The following is a 23527-nucleotide window of genomic DNA, read 5'->3' on the forward strand; positions in this document are numbered from 1 at the left end:
TGCCTACATGTAATGGGTATGGGTTCTTAGTATGGGTTCTTCCTCTTCTGGCTAAGAGCAACTTGGGTTGTTGGAATCTGGATGGACACAGTCACTGATCAGTTGCTGAGCAAATCAAGGATATGGTAACTGATCACTTTGATTTGTGAATAAGAGAAACTGTGGAAGTGGCTCTTGCTGGGGGCTGGGATAATGTCCCTCCAAGGCCAGTCTAGACATACCGGCTTGGGTAGCACCTTGTTTTCTTGCCCAATAACAATGCTTTGTTTCTGGCATAGCACTGGGCAGGACTCCTGCTAAATGACGCATTAACTTTCCCACCCTTTGTCTATTCTGAAAGGAAACCACATCATATGAATACCACAGTAGTTGAAATGATTTCAGCAACCCCAGCTCCCTGCGGGGAAGAGGGGGGCTTGGGCCAGCCCTGTGTAGTGTCCCATTTTCCCTTTGGGAAATATGGTCACCCAAAAAAGGGGGTTGTACCTGCTTGAACAATCCCAGTTTCTAAAGCAATGTAGATAGTTTTTGTTCCCCACTATGTGTAGACAAGTCCTAACATGGGGTGAAACTGAATCCTAACTAGGCTGTCCAGATCTTTCTGATGGTCAAGATCAGTGGTTCTCAATCAGAGGTATGTGTACCCCTGGGGTACTCAGAGGTCTTCCAAGGGGTACATCAACTCATCTAGATGTGTCTAGTTTTACAACAGGCTACATAAAAAGCCCTAGCTCAGTCAGTACAAACTAAAATTTCATACAGACGATGACTTATTTATACTGCTCTATAGACTATACACTGAAATGTAAGTACAATATTTATATTCCAAGTGATTAATTTATAATTGTATAATAAAAATTAGAAGGTAAGCAATTTTTCAGTAATAGTGTGCTGTGACACTTGTATTTTTATGTCTGATTTTGTAAGCAAGTAGTTTTTAAGTGAGGTGAAACTTTGGGTTACACAACACAAATCAAATTCTTGAAAGGGGTAGTCTGGCAAAGTTGAGAGCAACTGTCTAGATAGCAGTGAGAGGAATTTATGGCAATAGGAGAGCTCTATTCTGGGTTCCTGTAAATATTCAGGCTGAGGTTTCTGGATCCAAGCCCTGATACTAGAAAAGGCCTTGCTGTAACGTATAGACTTCACAGGAGTTACAGGATCAAAATCCACCTTTAGTAGATTTCATGTATGAGATTCATTGTATTAATTTTTCATTTACACTGCATAAACACCAAGGGAAAGTCCAACACATAAATCTGCATTAACATGAAGCAGAAGTTGTTGACCTCTAGTCCTAAATAACACAACCTTAAGAAATAACTTCCTCTTTTTGTACATTTCCTTCAAGTACAGATAATAAGTCAAATTTCAGAGAACATCCTTAGCACTAACCATGTATATATAGTTTGCTATTTCTCATAATATTGTACTTTAAGATCTGATTCATAAGTTTCCATGTCTTCTAACATTAATGCAGTATTTTGTAGTTATATAACTTTCTATTTCCATCTACATTTCAGATTTTAAAGTTCATGAAGCAGGCAGAAATCAGACTGGTAGTTATGAAGACCATTCTAAAATGTTTCTTGCTGTTTCAGCAATTATTTTTGTGCAGTAACAGGTATATATTATGATTCTGATAAATTCCTTACTCCTTTAGTAAAATTCTACCTTGCATTGTGAACACTTGTGTATATATACCAACACCAAATGTTGAAAGAGTATAAGCATAGAGAATGTAGAAATCTTCAGAAATGGCCTAACTGCTCTAAGCTTACAAACTATTGAATGAGAGGGGCTAGAAAGCTGAATTTACATTTCTTGGAGTCAGAGTTAAGGCTGTTTTGATTTCTTTGATGTGATGGGAGAGGGATAGCTCAGTGGTTTGAGCATTGGCCTCCTAAACCCCAGGGTTGGGAATTCAATCCTTGAGGGGGCCATTTAGGGATCTGGGGCAAAAATTGGGGATGTTCCTGCTTTGAGTAGGGGGTGGGACTAGATGACCTCCTGAGGTCTCTTCCAACCCTGATATTCTATGATGGAAATGCTCTTGATGAAAGAGCTGGTGGTTTCCAAAGATTGTACAAGATCTTTAACTCTGGGTTTCTGGTATTTTTAGTGTTTATCCTCTGCCTTAAGTCCAGGGTTGCCGGTTTTTTCTTCAGCAGCGGTAGCCACCGATTTTTGCTTTTCATGCTCTACATTAATGTTACATGGGCGTCCATTATATGAGCGGGGAAGCGGTTAGTCACGGCTCTATCTAAAGCTGCCTAAGGAATGTATAGGTGTAAATCCTCATCTGGGTCTCCCTAGAGAACCAGGGCTAGGGCCCCAGGGTGTATTGATGCCGGAGGCAGATCGATCTCCTGGCAGGAGCCTTTCTGAGATCCCGCTCCTGCTCCGTGCACAGTTAAATGAGAGAGACTAAGAAAACACCCCCCCCCCCTTTACAGCAAGAAAAGGTCCCTGGCCTTGGATTCTAGCCTCCTCTTCTCTGCAGCCTCCTCCCCTGCAGGCTCCTGCCATTGACATCAGCGCTGAGTGACAAAGGGCAAAGTGCTGTCCCGCTCGAGGAGCCGGCCCAGGCCAGCTTTTGGGGCAGGTGCTCGCCGGGTGCGAATCCGGACTGGAGCGGGACTTCGGGCCTCGCCGATCTCGGCTTCGGCAGCCCTAGGAGGCAAGTTCCCGGCTCATGCGCCCTGCATGGTACGGGGCCCTAAGGCGGCTGCAAGCGGCGGGGGTGTCCCTGCCACAGGGCGGCCCGGGCTCAGCGGGACCCAACGAAGTACGGGAGGGGAGACGTCTCTGGCCTGGAGCCGAGGGGGGCGATCGAAGCCCATGACCGTGACCCACCCCCGCCCAGCCACGTTCCCCTAGGCGGGATCGCTCTGTCCCCGGGAAAAGCCTCTAGCCTTCAGCCAAGGCCCCCAGCCAGCGCCCGTGGGCTGCAGCTGTAGAGAGCGAGATCCCGCCCTGCTGTTTGTTCCCGGCCCGTTTTCTGGCGCGGGGTCGATTCCCTGTCAATTGCAACGGGTCCCCCCCCCCCCGGGCCAGCTCCCCGGGAAGGAAGAGCCAGCCCGGCCTCGGGTTAAGTACCAGCGGGGCTGTGGGTAGAGAGGGAAACGCCGTTACATTGACCCTCGGGTTAGATCCAGACAAGGCAGGTCTAAGCTCAGTTCGCCCCGCGCTCCGTCTGTTAGGGCGGGGGGCTGGCCGGGCTCTGGGCTTGTCCTGACTGCCCCCAACAGCCGCCTTTGCTGGGCTCGGCTCCTTCCCCGGGTAGGACGGCAAGGTAAGTTTCCTTCCCTAGCTCGCATCGATTGTGGTTAACAGACAGGCTGGATGGAGATGGTCGTTCGAGGCAGGGACTCTGTCATTTCCCCCCCGTGAAGAGCCGTTGCATGTTCGTTCTGTATTAAATAACAAGCCCGCCGTCCCCGTGGGCAGGTTGACCCGCACCCGGCCCGTTCTCGCCGGAACGGCGGTGCTGGGAGCGAAACCAAAAGGCGTGAGTGAGTGAGGCCCCTGCGCGCTACAGTCATGCCAGGGACACGCCAGGCGTTGGCATGAGGGGCTGGGTTTTCTGCTTTGCACTTGGTGGGTCGACCAATAAAAAACCGAACCAAAACCCCCCTGGAAATGGATCTGCCTGGGTGACCCGTTATTGGTAGCCACTTGTGGCTCTTGGCAGTGCGCGACCCGCCATCATCCCGCTCGGGAGGCCGTCTGTGACTTTCCGCCTTTCCCCCTGCAGAATTTGTAAATAACCCTCAGCCCCATCAGCTTATAAACCTTCAGCGACCCCATTTCTTTAATTCTGGGGGGGCTCTGCGGAGGTGTGTCCTGCGCTTTCGGGACGGTGACAGCCTGTCTGTCTCTCCCCCCTCCCCCGGCTCGGGCTGTGGCTTTCTCTGGCAGGCAGGTACTTGGAAGCGATACTGTGTTAAAGGGAGCTGCTCCCCGGTGGCACTAAAGAGGCGAGCTGATCTTTGGCCAATAGCTAGTGCTGGGCTGGGGTGGGGGTGGGGGAGAGGAGATGGGTCCCCTACCGTGTCCTTTAACACCATCTGCCTTGAACTGCCCACAGGCAGACCCAGCCGCCCGTGCCCTCCCGAAGCAGGCGGCGCCGATGGATACCACCGGGCAGGACAGAGCCCCGCGGCCCAGCTAGGGCAGCCACCGCTCGCCGGCGAACAAGGGGCGAATCGGGGCCACACTGGACCCTTGGACTAGAGAGTGAACCGAGGTGACCCAACTGCGTGAGTAGCAGCTCTTTTGCAAGCGCTAGTCCCCCCCCCCCGCGGCCTCTCCCTGCCCGCTGGGGGCCCGGGCGCTCCAGATGTTTGCGGCAGCTGTGGGGTTGTTGAAGGCGCTGCTGTGGCTATTCCTAGCCCGGGGTGCGGTGGCGCTAGGACGGGAGGTGGGGGACGGACTCGGTCTCTTCTGCCATTGCCGGTGACCTCTCCCCCGACCCCGTGTTCTTTAATTCATGTGTCACGACCCCGGTTGGTTTCCCTTATTGGCCCCATTGATCCTGGTCATTAGGTCAGATTCATCGGCGCTGCCTGGGCTTCATCCTTCAGCCATTGTTAACTTGTTATCTGTCTATTAAAAATAAAGCCCCGGGAGAAGGAAGTTCCAGGGCCAGGGGTCTGTAGCCCTCTGGAGAGGGCCAGGGGTCTGTAACCCGGTTACAAACTAGCTGCTCTGGGCCCTCAAGCGGGACATGCCACTAGAGGTGTGTGGCGGAGGGGGGATCTGCTGGGGAAGGGCCCGGGTCTGGAGCCCCCAATGCAGCGCCCAGATCCCTGCCAGCTCTCGTTGGAGCAGGTCTCTAGCCCCGCCGGGGCTGCTCTGGATCCTGCAGCGCTTCCCAATCAGGGTGAGAAGCACGATCCCCTTCCCTGAGGGCTGGCAGGTTGTGTATGGAGGAGCCCCAGCCTGGCACGGCTCCTGGTGGCGTTGGCGACCTGAGCGCAGATTCACCTGCCAGTCGGGCCGCTCTTCCCCACAGATTTCCCTTTCCCAGCCCCCCAGACACTCCCTCCCCCGTTTCCTGATCTTGATCTGGCTGAAGAGCCGCAGGGGGTACGCGGCGGCCAGGGCAGGTTGCTCTCGGTGCTGCAGAGCCGGCTGGGCTGGAACCGCGAGGAAATGGGGCTGGTCGCCTTTGACTAGCGACTGTTCAGTGCCGTGGGCGGTGTCACTCCGGGGTCACCCCCAGTGCAGAGATCAGGCTCCGGGAGACCGGGGCCACCCTGAACAGGACCCCGCCTTCTCTCCTCTCCCCACCCCCTTTCCTCTCTCCTGTCCCGTCTCCTCTGCCCCACCTGGCTCACTGCGGGCTGTTGGACAGGTAGATTTAACAGAAGCCCCTCCCCAGCGCCAGCCAGGGCGCCCCATGGGGTAGTTTCCCGGCTGGCTGGCCGGCCTAGGGCCTGCGGGGAGCGGCGCCCAGGCAGGGGCAGAGAAGCACCTAGATCAGCTGGCTCCCCTGCTGTGCGGGTCCTGGTGCGCGCCGGACCGGGCTGCGGGCGCTGGGTATTTCCCTTGCTCCGCAGACGGGGCGCCGGAGCAGCAGCCACGTGCCCCCCAAACCCCCGTAGAGGAAGGAGCCGGAGGCCCCAGTTATGAAGTGGCCTCTTCTTTCCCCCTAGGCCGGGCCGCTCCTTGTAACGAGGTGTCTCCCCTTCCCCCCAGGTGCCCTCCTCTCGCCGGCGGCTCCGCGGGCCCAGCCATGGCCCTGCTACTAGCCGGGGATCCTGCCTCCAAAGACCAGGCTTACGCAGGAGAGACCCTCAGGACCAGCCCGGGGGACATCGCCGCCTATTACCCGCCTCTGCCGCCCCCCGCCCAGTACCTGGAGGCCCTGGGGCGCCCTCCCGACCTCTTCCACCCGCTCAAGTCCCTGGGAAGGCTGCTGGCCACCTCCCCGCCTCTGGCCCCCTTCGGCTTCGCCACGATCCCGGCCTTCCTGACCCGGCCCTCGGCCCTGCAGGGCGAGCCGCTCTACAGCACCCCGCCCCTCGGCAGCAAGCGGCCGGCCCCGGCCCCCTGGCCCTCCTCCGGGCAGGCATCGCCCCGCAGCAGCCGGGCCCCGCCAGCGGGCCCCCCGGAACTGCCCAGCCAGCCGGGCGAGCTCTTCCCCGGCCCCGCCAGGAAGGGCCGAGCGGCGGCCGCGAGCCGGCCCAGCGCCCAGGCGGAGCCATGCCGCCCCTACGGCTTCAGCCAGGAGGATCTGCGCGCCGTGCTGTACGGGGCTGTGCGGGGCGCTCCGCACGCCGCCTCGGGGCTGCGGGTCCCCGCTGCCAGCCCGGGTAAGGCAGCCGCCCGGCGCGGTGTCGGGTACCCCGGGGGAGCGCATCCCATTGGCCCCTGCCTCGGTTTGCCGAGTCCAGCCCCCGCAGGCTGCTCGGCGCTTTGCGTGGACCCCAGCCCAAGGAAGGTGAACGCCTCTTGGGAGCCCGGCCCGGCCGGCGGGGTCACCGCTCCCCGGGTGGTGCCCGGCGCTGCAAACGCCGCATCTCAGCGCTCAGCCGGGCCGGGCTCCCCATCGCTGCTGCCCCGTGCAGTGGGTGTACAAAGGGCTCGCCTGGGCTAACCAGCGGGGTTCCTGTTCTGTTCGCAGGAGATGCCGAGTCTCACGCTCCGCTGCTGGACAGAGAGTCCCTCCAGTTACCCGAAGGTAGGTGAGACCCCAGGGCTCAGGTGCATTGGGACGCGCTCGGCCGATCCCCTGATTAGATGGTCTGTATTTCTGGTTTCCTCTCGCCCTCCAGGTTTGTCCGTGTTGCAGACGCTGCACGGGGAACTTCTGCAGCTGGGGGTGTTCTGCAACCACCTCATCCCCAGGGGCGTCCGCTTCGGCCCTTTCCAGGGCAAAGTGGTCAACACCAGCGAGATCAAGATTTACGATGACAATTCCTTGATGTGGGAGGTAGATGGGCTCGCCCCTGGGACATCACACTGGCTCGGTCGTTGCGTCGAAAGAAGGCTCTTTGTCTCCTTGCTACACGGGGTGGTGGTTTGGTCCTCAGCACGTGCAGAAACATATGGGAAGAAAATAATCAAAGCCCCGCTATAACCTTTCCACTGACTTGAATGAGGCCTCCCAAAGAGCAACGACATGTTTCATGGCCCACATATAGGCTTTATACGTGCAGGGATCGGTGTCAATTGTGTACAAACGGGTTACACGGGGGAAGGTTTCTAACACCCGAAGTGCTAGGAAACCTGACTGGTTTCTTTCCCCATGTCTTATCCAGATTTTCGAAGATGGTCGCTTGAGCCATTTTATAGATGGGAAAGGAGCCTCCGGAAACTGGATGTCCTTAGTAAACTGTGCCAGGTTCCCAGAGGAGCAGAATTTGACAGCTATTCAGTGCCAAGGCCACATATTTTATGAAAGCTGCAAAGAAATCTTACCCAACCAGGAGCTGCTGGTGTGGTATGGAGACTGTTATCTGCAGTTCCTGGGCATCCCCATCAGTTTGAAAGGGGCGGCAGAAGGAAAGGGACCCCAGCAACAACCCGAAGGTCAGTGCCTGCACAGAGCCCTGTGGAAAGGGTTGTTATCATCGGCCTGTGGACCTGTACATTCTTTGTCAAAGTCAGTGATTATTTCGTTGTGATTATAATCACACAGCTGATTGTGTTCTGAATGTTTCATTTCGCTTTTGCTTAGAACAAAACCATTTAAAGTGAGTTGCAAACCATTGCAGATTCCATTTGTGTAAGAATCTCTATGCCTATTTCCAGTTATTTTACATGCATTTCAATCTCCGGTAAAAAGAAAAGGAGGACTTGTGGCACCTTAGAGATAAATTGGTTAGTCTCTAGGGTGCCACAAGTCCTCCTTTTCTTTTTGCGAATACAGACTAACACGGCTGTTACTCTGAAATCTCCGGTAAATAAATTAAGCCCTTTCCAACCTTTTCAGGGGGTGACAAGTTCTGCGTCCAATTCTCTACAGGGCAGAAACTTTCTACACGATTTAGTTTAAATAGCCCCATTAGATTAAAGACCATTAAAAGTCAAGGAAAAGGATCCATCCTTCCACTCCTTCACTTATTTGTTGAGATCTTAAAATCCCGAGACAGAAATTCCCTGGAGGGGCTGAGAAGGCTGAATATTTATGACCAGGGTAGCTACCGGCTCTGCGCAAAACTGCTCTGTGTGAAGTTTGCAACCGACTCAGATCGCAAAACAGGGATACAAAACCAACAGCCAGCTCCCCAGACTTCACGCCGTTTACTTCGGGGTTGCAGTCTTAGTTTTAATTTGCTCTCGGAATTTGTATTGTGAACAAAAGATGTAATTTAGCACATAAAATTTCTACAAATGGTGATTTCTGCCCGCAGAGAACTTGGAAACTAAGTAACTCGTGGTTGGGGAATACGGTCCCGTTCTTAATCTTAAAATCAGTGGCAAAATTCCCCCATTGGCTATAATCGGCCTGAGTCAGAAAGGAAACCAGAAATACAGACGATATTTGCCTGCTTTAAACATTCTGGCTCGCTTGGCCCCACACGTTATTACCGTTGTGATCTTAAGTTGTAATTTTCACATTCACGTTTTTCCTAAAGGGGGCAGACAGTTTGGAGTCCCAAATCCTTCACAGTAATCAGATGGTGCCGGGAAAGATGTGGTGTCAGAAAAGAAGCTGTCTTGTAGGGAAGACAGGATTCCAAAGCGAATAAATAAAAGAGATCAGTTTTAGGTAGCAACACTGTATTCTATAGAAAAAATGTTGCATTCATATATATACATATGTCAGAATGATACTGTATGAATGTATCAGGGAGACAGAATCACTGAAGAATGGTCCAACTGACCGCAGCAAGAACAAAAGGAAGTGATTCTGTGGACCTCTGAGTATCTAGTTAAGGTTGTTTAACCCTGACAGAGGATTCCATTTTAAGGCTTGACTCAAGAATACTATTTTGGATTTGTAACCAGGGGAGGAATTGATACTGAAGTACTTTTGTCATAGGGAGGAAACCAAGGAAATTGTTAAGATCTGTTTAAAAGACAGTTGAAACTTTGAGTCTGAGAACAAAACCACACACTTGTGTAGTACATAATTTACATTACTTTTAAAACTTTAAGCAACATATGCAAAGTGATTTTTAAGTGGCAAATGAAACACACATTGCCAATATCAATATTAGTAAGTATATAACCAAACCGATTTATCATGGGTGGGGGGCTACTTTATGTTGCAAGAGTTCAAGTTTGCTTGGTCAGATATTAATGTGCAGTAGTTGTTTTACTTGGGGTGTGCATTCGGACAAGGAATGGAGATCTCCGTTTAGGGGTGAAAGCCTGACCCCATTGGAGTCAATGGCAAACGCCCAGTGGTTTCAGTGGGGCCAGGATTTCACTCAAGACATATTTGTCTGCGCCACACTCTTGTAAATATGGTAAAATGTAAGACCACAAAAAGGAAATTCACGAAGGTGCTTAGCAGACTTCAATCTAGTTTGTAAACTCCATTGTATTTTTCTAATTATGTTGTAATTCTTGTTTAAAATTATTGTAATTCTAAAAAGCTACAATTGGGTTCCAGCTCTGAAAGACAATGACATTTGAAACTGACAGCTATTTACCTCGAAGTGTTTAAGTGAGGGCACTTAACCTTGTGTTGCACAGAATCTGGCGAGAGTTACAAATGCGAGAGATGTGGAAAGGTATTTGCCTACAAATACTACAGAGACAAACATTTGAAATACACTCGCTGCGTAGATCAAGGAGACAGAAAATATCCTTGCCATCTTTGCAACCGATCGTTTGAAAAGAGAGACAGACTGAGGATCCATATTCTTCATGTCCATGAGAAACACAGACCTCACAAGGTAAGGATTGCATCTGTTTTGTTTTGTTGTGTTTTGTTCCCCCCTCCAAGTTTTCATCTCATACTCTGAGTGATGGTTCCTGTATGAAATCTAGGAGCAAAACCAAGGAATTGTCGTAAACTTCTCCATCCCAAATGACAGTTGTAAATTACAATCCCTCTGGGATGCTTAAATGCTGACATTTAAAGAACATGTACACCTTGAAAGCATATCACCTGCTGGTACAATTCATACCACACCATGAAAGTACCTGCAGCTTTCCACGGGGCTCCCATTACAATGTGAACTCACCCAATGCCCGGTTTGAAATGGTTTGAAATGGACACGATCTGAAAGCGAAGTCAATGTCTTCCCAGTAAGACAAGCGGGAGGTGCATTTGGAGAGGACGAGACAAGGAAAATTCTGAACGGTGATTTTAGGTACCATGGCATGGAGATTTATTGATGAGTATAAAACATTTCACACTGTTAACATATAGAGCCCATGACGGTCAGAGTCTGAGGAAAGGTAGGACAAGGCTGGCTTTGAATAGCATCCATCCTGTTATGGGAAGACTGGGGGGGGGAGGGAGGTTTCGTTGTATTTAATTTATAACCACGTATCCCTTTAAGGGTTACCAGGTTGTAAGCTGTTTTGCTGCATTTCTCTCTGAATTCCCAGCTCTATTCCTCTAAAACCGCCCCTCTTGAGCAGAAGGGAGTTAAAAGTTTGATCTGGCACGGGCAGCTCTGAATCAAAACAATCTAGCAAGGCCGGTGCCGCTGGCTAGCCCGGGAGGGAGGAGGCTGCAGCCACAGCGAGAACTCCTGCAGCTCCGAAAGCCACAGGACAATGTTAACAGGAGTTCAGGGGTTTCTTTCTCTATGAGGCTGAGAGTTTTTCCCTTGCTGATTATATTTGTCCCAGTTAGCAAAGTCTGAGGGCTCAGGTTAGCGAGAGTGTCCGGCAGTTCACTTTCATTCCTACATTATCCTAAACCGTCATGGTGTAGTGGTTGTCTGAACTGTTGTCATGGGATATATCATAAGGTTAATTATTTGTCTGTTTGGAGGCTGCGAGCAAGCAGCATGGAGGATTGCAGAGATGATCCTATCAGGAAACGGTCCATCCTCCTTTAGGAGAACGATAGCACCTATCTGTATCAACTCAGACAATTACACTTCCTGACTTCCCACGATTGCTACGTGTTTGTATCCCATGAGACTCTAGCTGGAGCTTTGGGACTCTGCTTTCTCCTCATTTTAGCTAGATACTTGAAACAGGAAGGTGGCAACGGTTTAAATCTAAATATCTAGAATATTCTGTTATGGGAGCAAATCTGTGTTGTGATATTTGGCTAGTCTCCACCAAATACCCTTCTGTAGCCATAGGCTTCTCTCAGATGCATTGGCAATGTAAAAACAAGGAATTTTCATAACTGCTCGGTCAGGATAACCTTCCGAATTTTGATGTGACACAACAGAATGATGTGTAATATTTCAACATCTCACTTTCATATGAGCTGAAACATCATCCTGACTATTTTATAGTTCCTCCTGAAATAAAGTGAACTTCCAGTGAAGTTTGTTCTAGCTAGATCAACAATATTTCAATGTAATAACAGTAATAGTATCACACTGATTTAGAAATAGGGATAAGAGATTTAGATTAAAATGTGAGTTTATTAAATAAGAGTTTTGGAATGTTGTGTCATACGGTTTTCTTTCTTTCTTTCTTTCTTTCTTTCTTTCTTTCTTTCTTTCTTTCTTTCTTTCTTTCTTTCTTTCTTTCTTTCTTTCTTTTGTATGCAATTCACATAAAATGTCTAAACAGAAATGTCTTTCTTTCTGTTTAGACATTTAATGTGAATTGCATAAGAAGAAAAATATTGCAAGCCAAAATCAGCAGAAGGAAAAATCCATTGTGCATAGACTTTACATTCAGTTAAGTCAGAGAATGTTTTTAATGCAAAATGAGACCATATATGGTTTAAAATTTCTAATTTATTTTTAAAAATTACTCTGGTCATCACCAGTCCTGGCTGAGTTTATTTAATATTATGGATGAGAATTTCACTCAGGCAAATCATAACTGAAAATTACAATTCATGTTGAAGTCCATGCCAGTTTTTCAGTACATTTCAATAAGCTTTGAACACGGGCAGCTACAGAAGATGCCCCACATTATTCAGATTATTACTTATTTTGTTAAAAGGAAGGCAGTGATCTTTCAGTTTACCTATGTGGGTGGGAATTCTGAAGACTGAATGCTCTTAGGATTGAGCCTTGGATAATATAATGAAATTTATGAACACTTTTTTTAAAATATAAAAATAGTGTTTTTTCAAAAATGAAAAATTAAAAATATATTTTTTATTTCGTTGTGGTTTCCTTTAATGATAATATTTATTACCCCATTACCATTATTGAAATGGTGGCAGAAAAATGTTCACTTACCAAAAACACAGGTTTTGGCAAACAAGAAATGTCTATAATATTTTTGATTAAAATTTAATTTTAAAAAAATTGACCATTTTTGGAAAAATGTAAAATGGGTCAATTTTTAACCCCACAAAGTGGAAACAACTTGGAAATTGCCCATGCTTTTACATTTGTTTTTGACCAGCTCTAATAAATATACATTAAAACGTTTTGCCACTTATGAGTTAAATTGATTATATTTGTTAGATTTATAAGTGTGTGTGTGTGTATATGTGTGTGTGTGTATATACACACACACACACCTCTCTATCATTTTCACCAGTTATTGGCTTGTACTCTGACAGGAAATTCTTAGCTCTTGTGTGTCTGTGTTAACTTTGTTTTCCCTCTAGTGCTCAGTATGTGGGAAGAGTTTTTCTCAGTCCTCCAGCCTGAACAAACACATGAGGGTGCACTCCGGAGAGCGGCCCTACAAATGTGTGTATTGTAACAAGGTAAAGGAAAATCAAATCCTCTTAAGAGCTTGCTTTCTCCCATAGCTTACCTGTAGATTTTCAATACTCCACAGTGTGACCGGGTGCTTTTCTTTGTAGTTCTTTTTAATTATGTTTTCTATGTCAGGTACTATGAGCCTCTTTTTATAGGTTTTTCAAACTACCCAAAGAAATGAATCCACAAATTGGCTAAAATTATGACTTTGTTTACTTAATGAGAACTGCATTTAAAAAAGAAAGTGGAATGGTGTGGGAAGGATGGTCCTCTGGCTCGGGCCTCTTGAGAATGGGTTCAGTTCCCACTTCATCTACCTTGTGCCTCAGTTCTCCATCTGCAAAATGGAGTTAGTAATAGATCTTACCTCACAGGGGGAGGTATGAGGATGAAATCTATCAATGCTTGCGAGGGGCTGAGATACTATGGTGGATATCTAGATAGAAACATATGGTTTGAACCACTTCATGGGTCCTTATTGGCTCCCCTTCAGCATCAAGTAGTCCTTGAGCTTATTAGCACAACTTGATGAGTAAGATGCTCTTGGTCTGCTTCATGGGCCTGATCCTGCAACTCCAATTCATATGAATAATACCTACATTGAAGTCAGTAGGGCTATATGTGAGTAACAATTACTCACATGATTTAAGTTTTGTATGAGGCATCTGTACACAGGCAGTTCTTTGAAAGAGCCAGTTAGAAAACATATGATGCATAGCTTTGTTTAAAAACCTCAGCTTCTAATACTGCTCCCGCTAATAATCTAACCACTTCCTTCCATGCCTTCCATGGCATCTCCCACCAATACAGTGCTGTCCACACCAGTGCTTCTGTCAGTGTAACTTACGTCACTCGTGGTGTGTTTTTTTCTCACCCCTGAGCAATATAAGTTACACCGACAAAAGTGGTAGTGTAGACATAGCCCTAGTCTGATCTGCCAACAAGAGACTCCCTGGGACTCCTTTTGGGACTGCCAGAGCTCAGTGCTGAAAGAAGTCCAACGCTACACAGAAGGATCTATTCTCTCACTCTGGTAGAAGCCCTGCCACCTATACTCATGACCAGCAAACTGAGGATGAAATTTCACTTCACTCAAGAGGTTGGGGTGCCAATGTCTGGGAGAGCAAAACACAGACAAAAGGAGTTTTGTAGCTGCAGCAGGAGACAGTCAGACCTCTGCACCTGTTGGCAACAATTTGTATACAAAAGTAACTTCTCATTAAAAGCATATCAAGCATTTCAGCTGAGACTTCTGCATTGACTGTAAACCACTGACAGGACAGACTGTCCCCGCGCATCCTGAGTCTTAGCAATGTTCATGTAACAGCTACCTTTCAACGCAGACCCAGTTCTGCACAGATCACTAGTTCTCATATTGTAGGATGCAGTTCTTCCATGGAGCTACCGGTAGATTTCTGAGGCGGTGCAAGTCTCTCTTTGTAATTCTCTACCATTCCAGAACATTAGTTGCTCCTCCTAAACACTCATAATTTCTCTTGCCTCCCCTAACCTACTACTACTGCTCCAAAGTAACCTTGCTTTTTCTGGCTCAGCCGGTGCAGCTGCAGCCTTCATAGAATCATAGAATATCAGGGTTGGAAGGGACCTCAGGAGGTCATCTAGTCCAACCCCCTGCTCAAAGCAGGACCAACACCAACTAAATCATCCCAGCTAGGGCTTTGTCAAGCCGGGGCTTAAAAACCGCTAAGGGGATGGAGATTCCACAGCCTCCCTAGGTAACCCATTCCAGTGCTTCACCACCCTCCTAGTGAAATAGTGACAGGTTTCAGAGGAACAGCCGAGTTAGTCTCTAAGGTGCCACAAGTCCTCCTTTTCTTCTAGTGAAATAGTGTTTCCTAATATCCAACCTAGACCTCCCCTGCTGCAGACGAGGAAAGTGAGGCATGGAGAAATTCAGTAACTTGCTCAAGGTGACAGTTGAAGCCTATGGCAGAGACTGAGGCAGAATTGAGGTTACCTGACACCCAGTCCTGTTCCTTTACAACAAGACCCTTCCTCCTTTCTCTTTATGATATATACCCCCAAGTTCCTTTGCACTCTGAGTATCAAATCAAATGATCTAGAGGTGCAGCTCTGCTTGGAAAGCAATGGCTGTTGGTGGTTAGGTGAAGAAGGGATTTGTGGGTAATGCAGCTACACCGATTTATAGCACCTGAGGAGATAGCCAATATTTTTCTTGTGGGTGGGTGAAAGGGTAGTTATTTGTTATGTTCAATTGATTCTGCTGGTCTGTTAGAAGTGCTCCCCCGCTGTCAGTTGCTTGTCCACATGCCCTGTTTGGATGCGTGAGGCACTATTTGCTGTATGTTAAGGAGGACAACTAAGATCTCATTCGAGCAGAAAACAGCAATGTTGCCTTTTCCCACCAACTTCCATGAAGAATAGTGGTTGGGTGGGACAATGTGTAAATATGCTGAAGGCATGTTCCGTGAGTACGGAGAGAGAGCAGGGTTGGGAGCTGTTTCCTTCAAGGAAAGGAGTAAGGAATGTTGGGTGGTGGAGAAGGAACAAAATTAATTTGCCTAAGAAAAAAAAGAGAAAAATGAGCCCCCTTCGTTCTAGTCTGCTGAATTCCGACCCTGGATATGTGAGTACCAAAAAGGCAGCGTTAGTTGTGGTAACACAATCATTTCTTTCCTTTTATGAATTTAAATGATTCCCTTTACAGAAATACAAACTAGATTTCTTTTCTGTGGGTTACGTTCTTGAAAACAAATACTGGAACAAGAGAACTGGGGTAAAAACCCCCAGTGTCTAATAAATACACAGCTAATTAAAGACATTATTGACCTGACCCAGCCTCCTTTGACACATGGAAAATACATGCTGGTGTCTTCCGGTCAGAAATGTTTTCATTGTAACTGGTGAGCCGGATTTTCCTCCCACACAAGCGTAAGGAGTCCACTGACTTTTGGTGGCATTAGCTCTGACGTATGCTCACTGGGGTAGGGGACATGGGAATCAGCCCCTGAGAGTCCTGCTTCTATGGCTTCATTTCTGAATGAGCAGAATAATCTAAGGGCTGTTCCAGCAATGGAGATTCTGTTGCCCTTCTGATGGGGAACAGATTGACTGATGCTTCAGTATAATGCTAACCTTCCTATGTATGTCTTCAGTGCTGGGCAGGGGTGGAGCCTTTAGGAGATTGTTTTCTAGACAATTGTCTAACCGCTTTTAAACTCTTTTCTCCCCCCCTCCATGCCGACCTCCTCATCAGGCATTCACAGCCTCCAGCATCCTGCGCACTCACATCCGCCAGCACTCGGGAGAGAAGCCCTTCAAGTGTAGACACTGCGGCAAAGCCTTTGCCTCCCATGCGGCTCACGACAGCCACGTGCGGCGCACACACAGCAAGGACAAAGGCTGCACTTGTGCTGTGTGCGGCAAGAACTTCCTGGAGCAGGAGGAATTCCGATTCCATATGAAGTTCCACGCTGCTCTTTAGCCAGCAGTCCTGCGTTTGGAGCTGCACGTAGCTGTGTTTGGTGTGTATGTTTCAGAAGATGAAATTCATCCTTGTGCTGGAGACGAGCCCTGGGCCTAGGCATCATTCACATCCCCTCATGGATGGCTTGAGTGGTGCCTTGGCCTTGTGCTGGGACCCCCACAGGGGTGCATGTCCCCTCAGATAAATGTCTCTTATGTGAGTGTCACCATGAATGTTTTTGTGCTTCCAATGTGATGTCTCCATGGACTGTCCAGAATGATGTGCAGAAACTCCTTTGGCTGTGTTGTTATGAGGTGCATTTTGTAAAACAGTGTAGTCCATGTTTACTTTTGGGGCTCCACCCCAGTGCTGAAGCTTATTTTCCCCTATTAGCTGGTTATTATTTTATGAAGTGTATAGTTCCGGCCATTTTAATACACGTTTAAGGCACAAGTCTATTTTTGTGAATGAATGTGAGCTGGCTGTGATGTGTATTGCATGTTCAAGTAGGGCATGTGTTTCTGGCCATTTAGTTCCATATCCAGTGGCATATTGGCTGAGAAAAACACTGGGGACATCCTATTGGGGCTAGACCATTCCATGTAGGGGCAGAGTGGAGCCCACATACCCCAGTGGGAGCAGTAGGATGCAATCTGCTTCAGGAAGGTAGAGCCCAAACATGTAAAGGGTGTGTGCTTGGTACGAAATAGTTGTGGGTTAGAGCACTGTGGCCACCCAGCTCTGCTGGCCACCCAGCTCTGTGGCCACCCAACCCTGCAGGCTGGGGATGGAGCTATGGTTCTGCCTCCTTTCCATCTCATTAGGGGAGTAGAGTGGAAGCAGGCCCCTAGCTTCCCAGATTATGGGGGCTGCAATTCTGTTGGCTCTTCTATGAGTCAGTCATATAACTAGGAAAAGGCTGCATACAGCCTCTGCTTTGTGCAGACAGGTAGGGCATGTCTACACAGCAACTAGACACCCACAGGCCGACTCCTGGGGGGCTGTTTCATTGCTGTGTAGAGTTTTGGTCTTGGGTTGGAGCCCGAGCTCTGGGAACCTCTCATCTTGCAGAGCCTTGAAGTCTAACCAGCAATGGAACAGGCCTGCAGCCCGACCCCTGCAAGCTCGAGTCATCCGGCACAGGCCAGCTGCGACTTTTTCTTTGCGGTGTAGATATACCCAGAAGGGCCAGGCACAGTCTGGCTGCAATTCTTTTATGGGAGTACTTTTCCCTTGTCTGTATGGCATAGAAATATTCTAGTGCATCAGACCATGTCAAGGCAGGTAGCATCTGTGAAAGTCTTTACCTCTCGTGCTGTTCTGTATAGGGATCACTTGGATCCTGACACTGAAATCTGTATCCTTTTATACTTTCTCATAATGCTTACTGCATTATTATTATGGTGCTGCTATTGGGTGCTTGGTTTTGTTTTTTTAGTGTAATTCAGGTAAAACAGAGTTTATAAAAACCCAATTCTGCTACTTTAGCAGAGTCCCCATCTCCATTATGGCAACGGGCATATTGGTCTAAATATAAGCTCTGAAGTACATGATGGGCCTAGGAATTCTTGATGATGTTAGTTTTGAGATATATGCACTGAGGGTCAAATCCCACAAACTCTCTGCTTGCAGGATTCACACTGGAGTAAATGGGAGTTCCACATCCTGAGTGAAGACCTGATCCTCCATTTCCTATTGAGGTTTCTTCAATCCGTCATTGATTTTTCTTAAGCAAAATTGAAGCCTTTGTTTCTATAACTCTAAATGACCTCCAGGGGAGCTGTTGGGTGCTGTTAAAAAGCCCACTTATTTCAGCAGCTAAGTATCGATTTAGGATATTTATTTCAGGCTCCTGTTTTTGAAAATCTTGGCCTTGTGTGTGTGTGTGTGTTTCTTTTATTCCTTTTCATCCATCTTGAAACTAAAGAAGGGCCCAAACTAAAACCCGAGATCTTTTCCCTTACTACTTCTTAGGTGTGTTGCAAATCTGACCCTGGATCCTGATTTGAGTTTTACCAATGGCCTGTTTTATAGCAGACTGAACCAATCACTCTTGATTAAAAAGTTAGATTCCAAACTTTGGAGAGTCCAAAATCCAGATTATGCAGCCACATAAAGTGAAATCCAAAGTCCTAACAGAATTTTTTTTCTCTCTTAAACACACAGGGTGAAATCCAATCTGGTGTAGAGGCTCAGCAAAAGGCGTATGCACTAAGTATGTCCTGCTTGAAGTTGGGGTGGGGACACCTAATTGGTGCAGCGGCCTTGGGGTAGCCCTTTGCACCAGTATGAATTTCACCCAGAGATTACCTGTGACTGGGGAGCTGTGATTCTTTCTTTTACTTTTTAAAGAAAAACAAAGAGAATTGAAACATCTGTTTAAAAACCTCTTCCCAGCCCAGTAAGGATTTACATGGACTTTACACACAAATAATGGAGAAAGATGGATCACATTTTGAGCCTACAAACCTTGACAGTGTCCTTTTAAATATGTCACAGAGCTAGAAAAATGTTGCTTGCATGTTTCATTACACTAGCCAAATAATATGTATATACTGATTTGCACTAATATTTCTATTTATTGTTGCACACTCATGGGTTTTCATGGATAAAAATCTTGCAAGGAATATTTATAAAATGATTTAATTGTAAATGAAATATTTAGGTTCAGCATTAGTTAATATGTAGGCAATATAGGCAATAAAGTATATATGTGTAGGGGAAAGTGGATGAAGGTTTTGTTTGTTTTGGAATATTTTGCACATATTTTGGTACCAAAGAGTCTTATAGCATAGAAAGGACATGTTAACAGTCTGAATTTCTAAGTGCTGAACTGATGAAATTCCCTCCCATGCAGACAGCCAGCACGGAGCTCATACATTACTCAAGTCATGCTGAAGTATAGTTAGGGGGCTTATATGGGACTTCATTTGCTGGCCCTCTGCATAGAGGTGATTTTCACCCTTGTAGAGAATTCCCATTCAGAAAAATGGGAGTTTGGTGTGTGAAGACCTTGTTGGTTCAGGCCCTTAATTAACTCAGGATTCTATGAAATCATCAGCTACCTCAACAAGGAACCAAATGTGTCTGACTTACTAAGAATTAACTAGAAGTGCTGTGAAATGCATACAGATGGTTTCCCAAATAGGTAACGCTCCTCATTGCACATATGTGAGGATTATTTATGGAACTGTGGTGCCACATTGTTTGTAGTCCTTTAGTTATATGTACTTGCCTCTGGTAGAAAGTTACACTTGGTACGAAAACACAAGCCGTGGTTTTGAAACTCTGTGTGAGGGGTTTCACGTTTGCTTCTGATTGTAGGTATCCTGTTTGTTATATTGCATTTTGAGCCTGTAAATCTTCGTGTTTATGTTAATTGTTAAGAATGCTACTGTGAGATTAATGCAGAAGGCACTCAAACAAAATAAATGCTATGAATTTAATAAATTCTGGCTTTTAGGAGAGGGCTGGAGAGTTTTTCTGGTCGATTGGTTCTACACGTATTTACATTTTAAATCCTGATACAGAAATGTAAAATGAAGCAATTGACATCTTGGCAAACTCAGCGAAATGCATCTTGAGTGTAAATCACACATCCCCTAAATACAGCTGGAGCAACTGGTCTCTGTGCTGGGAATTAAGGGCTGGCTTGATGGCAGTTGACTTCAGTGGGAGGTGAGGCTGCCCAGTGCTTTCCAGGAATGGGCCTAAATGGATATGCATGAGTTCTGGCCTCTGAATCATGGATCCAGCTCACTCCCACTTGTGAATAATGCAATGATCCCTGGCTTATGCCAGTAAAAGCCTTTTGCCATGCCAAATATAAACGTGTGGAGAATCCCAATTCTACCTGCAATTCCCATCACACAGCACCTGAAATGTGACCGTCTCTGGGATGGAGGGTGGCAACCGATCAGCACACTACACAACAGTGGAGAAAGGAAATAAAGCCGCGTGACTCTGCAGAAGACAGCAAACATGAAAGCAGCTTGAATTGCTCCCTGAGTCTGAGGGTGGGCCAGTGCTGTTAGTTCTTAGTCTCTGCCAGGGGAAATGTAACGATTGTCAAAGTAAGCATATGCACGTGCCTTGGGGTTCCTGCAGCATAAAGCAGGAGAAAGATGAGGCTTATATTAAGGAATGCTCCTTTGACCTTCTGTAGTCTATGGATGTCCTGTTTGTGGCCAGTGTGCTAATGCTTCCTTCTAGAGGATTTAAATTGTAGAAGAATGTTTGCCCCTTCTGTTAAAATGCTGCCAGGAGCCTGGCAAATGAATAGCCCCAGACGGCTCAGCTGCGAACTGGATTTCATGTCCACGTATTGGGGGTGGGGAGGTTGTGCTCAGGGAGGGGTGCGCTGCACTTTTTCATCTGGCATATTCTCTGAAGGATTGCTTCCTGTAAATGTAGCAAGGCACCGCCATTACAGCAGCTGTGCTGTTTGTCCAATTTAAGGGAGAATATTCATGACAAAGCTAATCGTAAAGTCTCAGGATCCTTTCTCCTGGGATTAGCCCAGCTGTTAGATCCCTTTGCACCAAATAATTAAATTCTCCTGCTAGCCATATCTGAGGTAATACATAAAACACAGCACTTCTATCCAGCTGCCTTAACAGAAACTAGGAGGAATCTTTGGTTAACATACAAAATTGTATGTTACAGATCCTAGAGGAGGTTTGCAGGGAGTTCTCTGGGACCAGGTTTTGGGCCAAATACTGTAGCATCCTTTTAGCTCAGGCGAAGTGACCATGGAACTTGCCTTATCACACACAGCTTGTGGTGGTCTGCCATTTTTTGCCATGTCTGGGAAGAGAAGTGCCTGAAAATGGGGAGGGGTAAGTCAAGTCATCATGATAAATCTAACCTTTGAGAAACTAATTGATTTAAGTGCTTTGCTTTATCTGTGTAAAGGTATTTTAAATGTTAAATAGGAGGTGATCTAAATAGAAACCAGAGGGTGATGGCAATCTCAGCCCTTTCCTTGGGTTTCAGGGGCAGGGGTGTGTATAACCTCTGAAAAGGCACATTGTGAATGACAATAGAGAGACTACAACAATAAGATGGTCCTAAAGCTCTGCCTGACAAGTGCAACAAAACAAAAGCCACTCCAGTGACATCTGCTGCCCTTTGGCTGTGTCCAGCATGCTACCAAATGTTCAAATGCTTTTTTTCTCCTTCAAAGCACTATCCTGTTGTATTCAGTGGGGGAATGAGTGAAAGACTAGGCAGTTAAGTACCGTGGAAAGCAGCTTAGTGAATTACAGATAATGCAGCAAACAAATATTGATTAAGCCAAACTGTTCATTAAACAAGGGAAATCATTTTACCTAGGGGGCCCGAGTGTGGGGTGTTCTCGCCACCTGACAAGATTCTCTGCAATCTCCTGTTTAGCCCTACAAACGCTTTGAAACTTTCTCTCTTACAAACTTGCTAACTAACTCTCTCTATCACACACACACACACAAAATTTCACCCACCCTGCCCAGCAGCAAATACAGGGGCAGTGGGAGACATACAACTGGTTTCCTATTGCTCTGCTGGTAGAGCAGCCTCAGGGCTGACAGTCCAAATCTGCATTTCCATAGAGACTTGAACAAACCATCTAAGTCCTCCATTCAGCTGTCATCCATGTACCAAAACAAAACAATTTCTTTGGAGATCTTTCCCCCAATGCTCTCATAAGTGACCATGGGAAAGTAAAGAGACAAGGTGGGCGAGGTGATAGCTTTTATTTGATTAGCTCACCCACCTTGTCTTGCTAATATTCTGGGACCAACACAGCTACAACTACACTGCATACATGGAAAAGTAAGGCATGAAATCACTGGCACATATTCAGGTGGAAACCTTCTACAAGGAAGAGAAATCAGGCTACAGATCCAGTGGGAAATGTCCCAAGTGTTATTCTGATGCCTGATTCAAAACCTGATTGTTGCTTTTAGAACAACCAACTCCCACAGTAACAAATAGGTACCCACTGTGTTTCTTCTACACCGGATTCCATGGCATTCTGATCACAGTGATCAGTGCAATACGGAAACTGGATTAGATTAAATATGGAAAATATGGATTAGATTAAATACATTCAGTCTTCCCTCCCTGCTCTGCTTCTCCTCTGCCCGCCCTCCCAGTGTTAAAAACACAGAATTGGAGAAAGAGATGTTGATCCTCTAACCCCTTCCTGCTCCTGGCAGAGTCAGTACCAGACATTGCACTATGGAACCCCAGGCAGCACCTGGTGTAATGGTGAAAACCCAGGACTGGAACTCAGGAGACGTAGGCTCTGTTACTGTCTGGGTTGTGTCACCTTGAGTAAGCCACTTAGGCCAAGGTTTTAAAAAGTGATGTTGGGTGTCCAGCATAAGAAGACATCTTAAAGGGGACTGATCGTCAAAGGGTAGGTGCCCAATACTTTCTGACAAAGGCCACTTAGAGGTGAGTCAGGTAGGGCACCCTCAATTTGAGGTATGCAGAATCGCTTGAATTCTTTTCACTTTTCAGTTCCTCAGTAATACGGAGCAATAATACATAGCCCCTGTTTATACCAAGTTTCTTTACACTAGTGTAGCTACATCAATTTAGACACACTGGTGGGAACCCCGAATGTAGCTGTGTGGGACACAGGCTTGCATTCCTGAGACTTACTCCAGTTTATCTCAGTAATTTGCCCAAGTAAATCACACAGGTACTAGCCCCATCTTGCACCAGATTAACCCAGCTACAATGTGGGGGTCGAAACAGCATCCCTACAAACATGAAAAAATCTTCGGTCTTGCCAGTGCCTAGGGTCTGAGCGCCATGGGGCAGGGACTGTATCTGCCTACAGGTTTGTACAGCGCCTAGTACAGTGGGTCCCCTATTCTGACTGGCAATGGTGCATACTGCTGTAATATTAAATTTTCGTGCTGATCCTGTTTACCCTGCGGGGACTAGTAGGACATCATTCAAGTGCATGTGAAGCCTTTAAGATTCTGAATGGAAGGTTTCAGAGTAACAGCCGTGTTAGTCTGTATTCGCAAAAAGAAAAGGAGTACTTGTGGCTCCTTAGAGACTAACCAATTTATTTGAGCATAAGCTTTTGTGAACTACATCTGATGAAATGAGCTGTAGCTCACGAAAGCTTATGCTCAAATAAATTGGTTAGTCTCTAAGGTGCCACAAGTCCTCCTGTTCTGAATGGAAGGTGTTAGAGAGGTACAAAATATATCATCACCATGCTGCAAAGGGGACAGGGAGAGAAAGCCATTCTCTGTGGCCTTCAGCTGACTTCAGAGGTTTTCAGACTTATCAGTAGAGATGCAGGAGCTAG

At 46.9% G+C, this 23527-nt stretch overlaps 1 protein-coding gene across 1 annotated transcript; it reads left to right on the forward strand.

The window, feature by feature from the left end:
• Window positions 1-5740: 5740 nt before the first annotated feature.
• Window positions 5741-16233, forward strand: PRDM14 (PR/SET domain 14). The gene is made up of 7 exons (XM_073329610.1): window positions 5741-6320; window positions 6632-6688; window positions 6783-6940; window positions 7269-7539; window positions 9655-9857; window positions 12671-12772; window positions 16006-16233. Exons 1-7 carry the CDS (start codon window positions 5741-5743, stop codon window positions 16231-16233), a joined length of 1599 nt encoding a protein of 532 aa, XP_073185711.1.
• The last annotated feature ends 7294 nt before the right edge of the window (window positions 16234-23527 follow it).

The sequence above is a fragment of the Lepidochelys kempii genome, chromosome 2 (assembly GCF_965140265.1).
Source record: "Lepidochelys kempii isolate rLepKem1 chromosome 2, rLepKem1.hap2, whole genome shotgun sequence".
Classification (NCBI taxonomy): Eukaryota; Metazoa; Chordata; order Testudines; family Cheloniidae; genus Lepidochelys; species Lepidochelys kempii.

Bases quoted from the DNA above. Each gene is read 5' to 3' on its own strand.
- PRDM14 (XM_073329610.1), top strand. From the start codon at position 5,741: ATGGCCCTGCTACTAGCCGGGGATCCTGCCTCCAAAGACCAGGCTTAC. The intron at 6,321-6,631 runs GTAAGGCAGCCG...TTCTGTTCGCAG, and splicing joins GGTCCCCGCTGCCAGCCCGG to GAGATGCCGAGTCTCACGCT. The intron at 7,540-9,654 runs GTCAGTGCCTGC...TGTGTTGCACAG, and splicing joins ACCCCAGCAACAACCCGAAG to AATCTGGCGAGAGTTACAAA.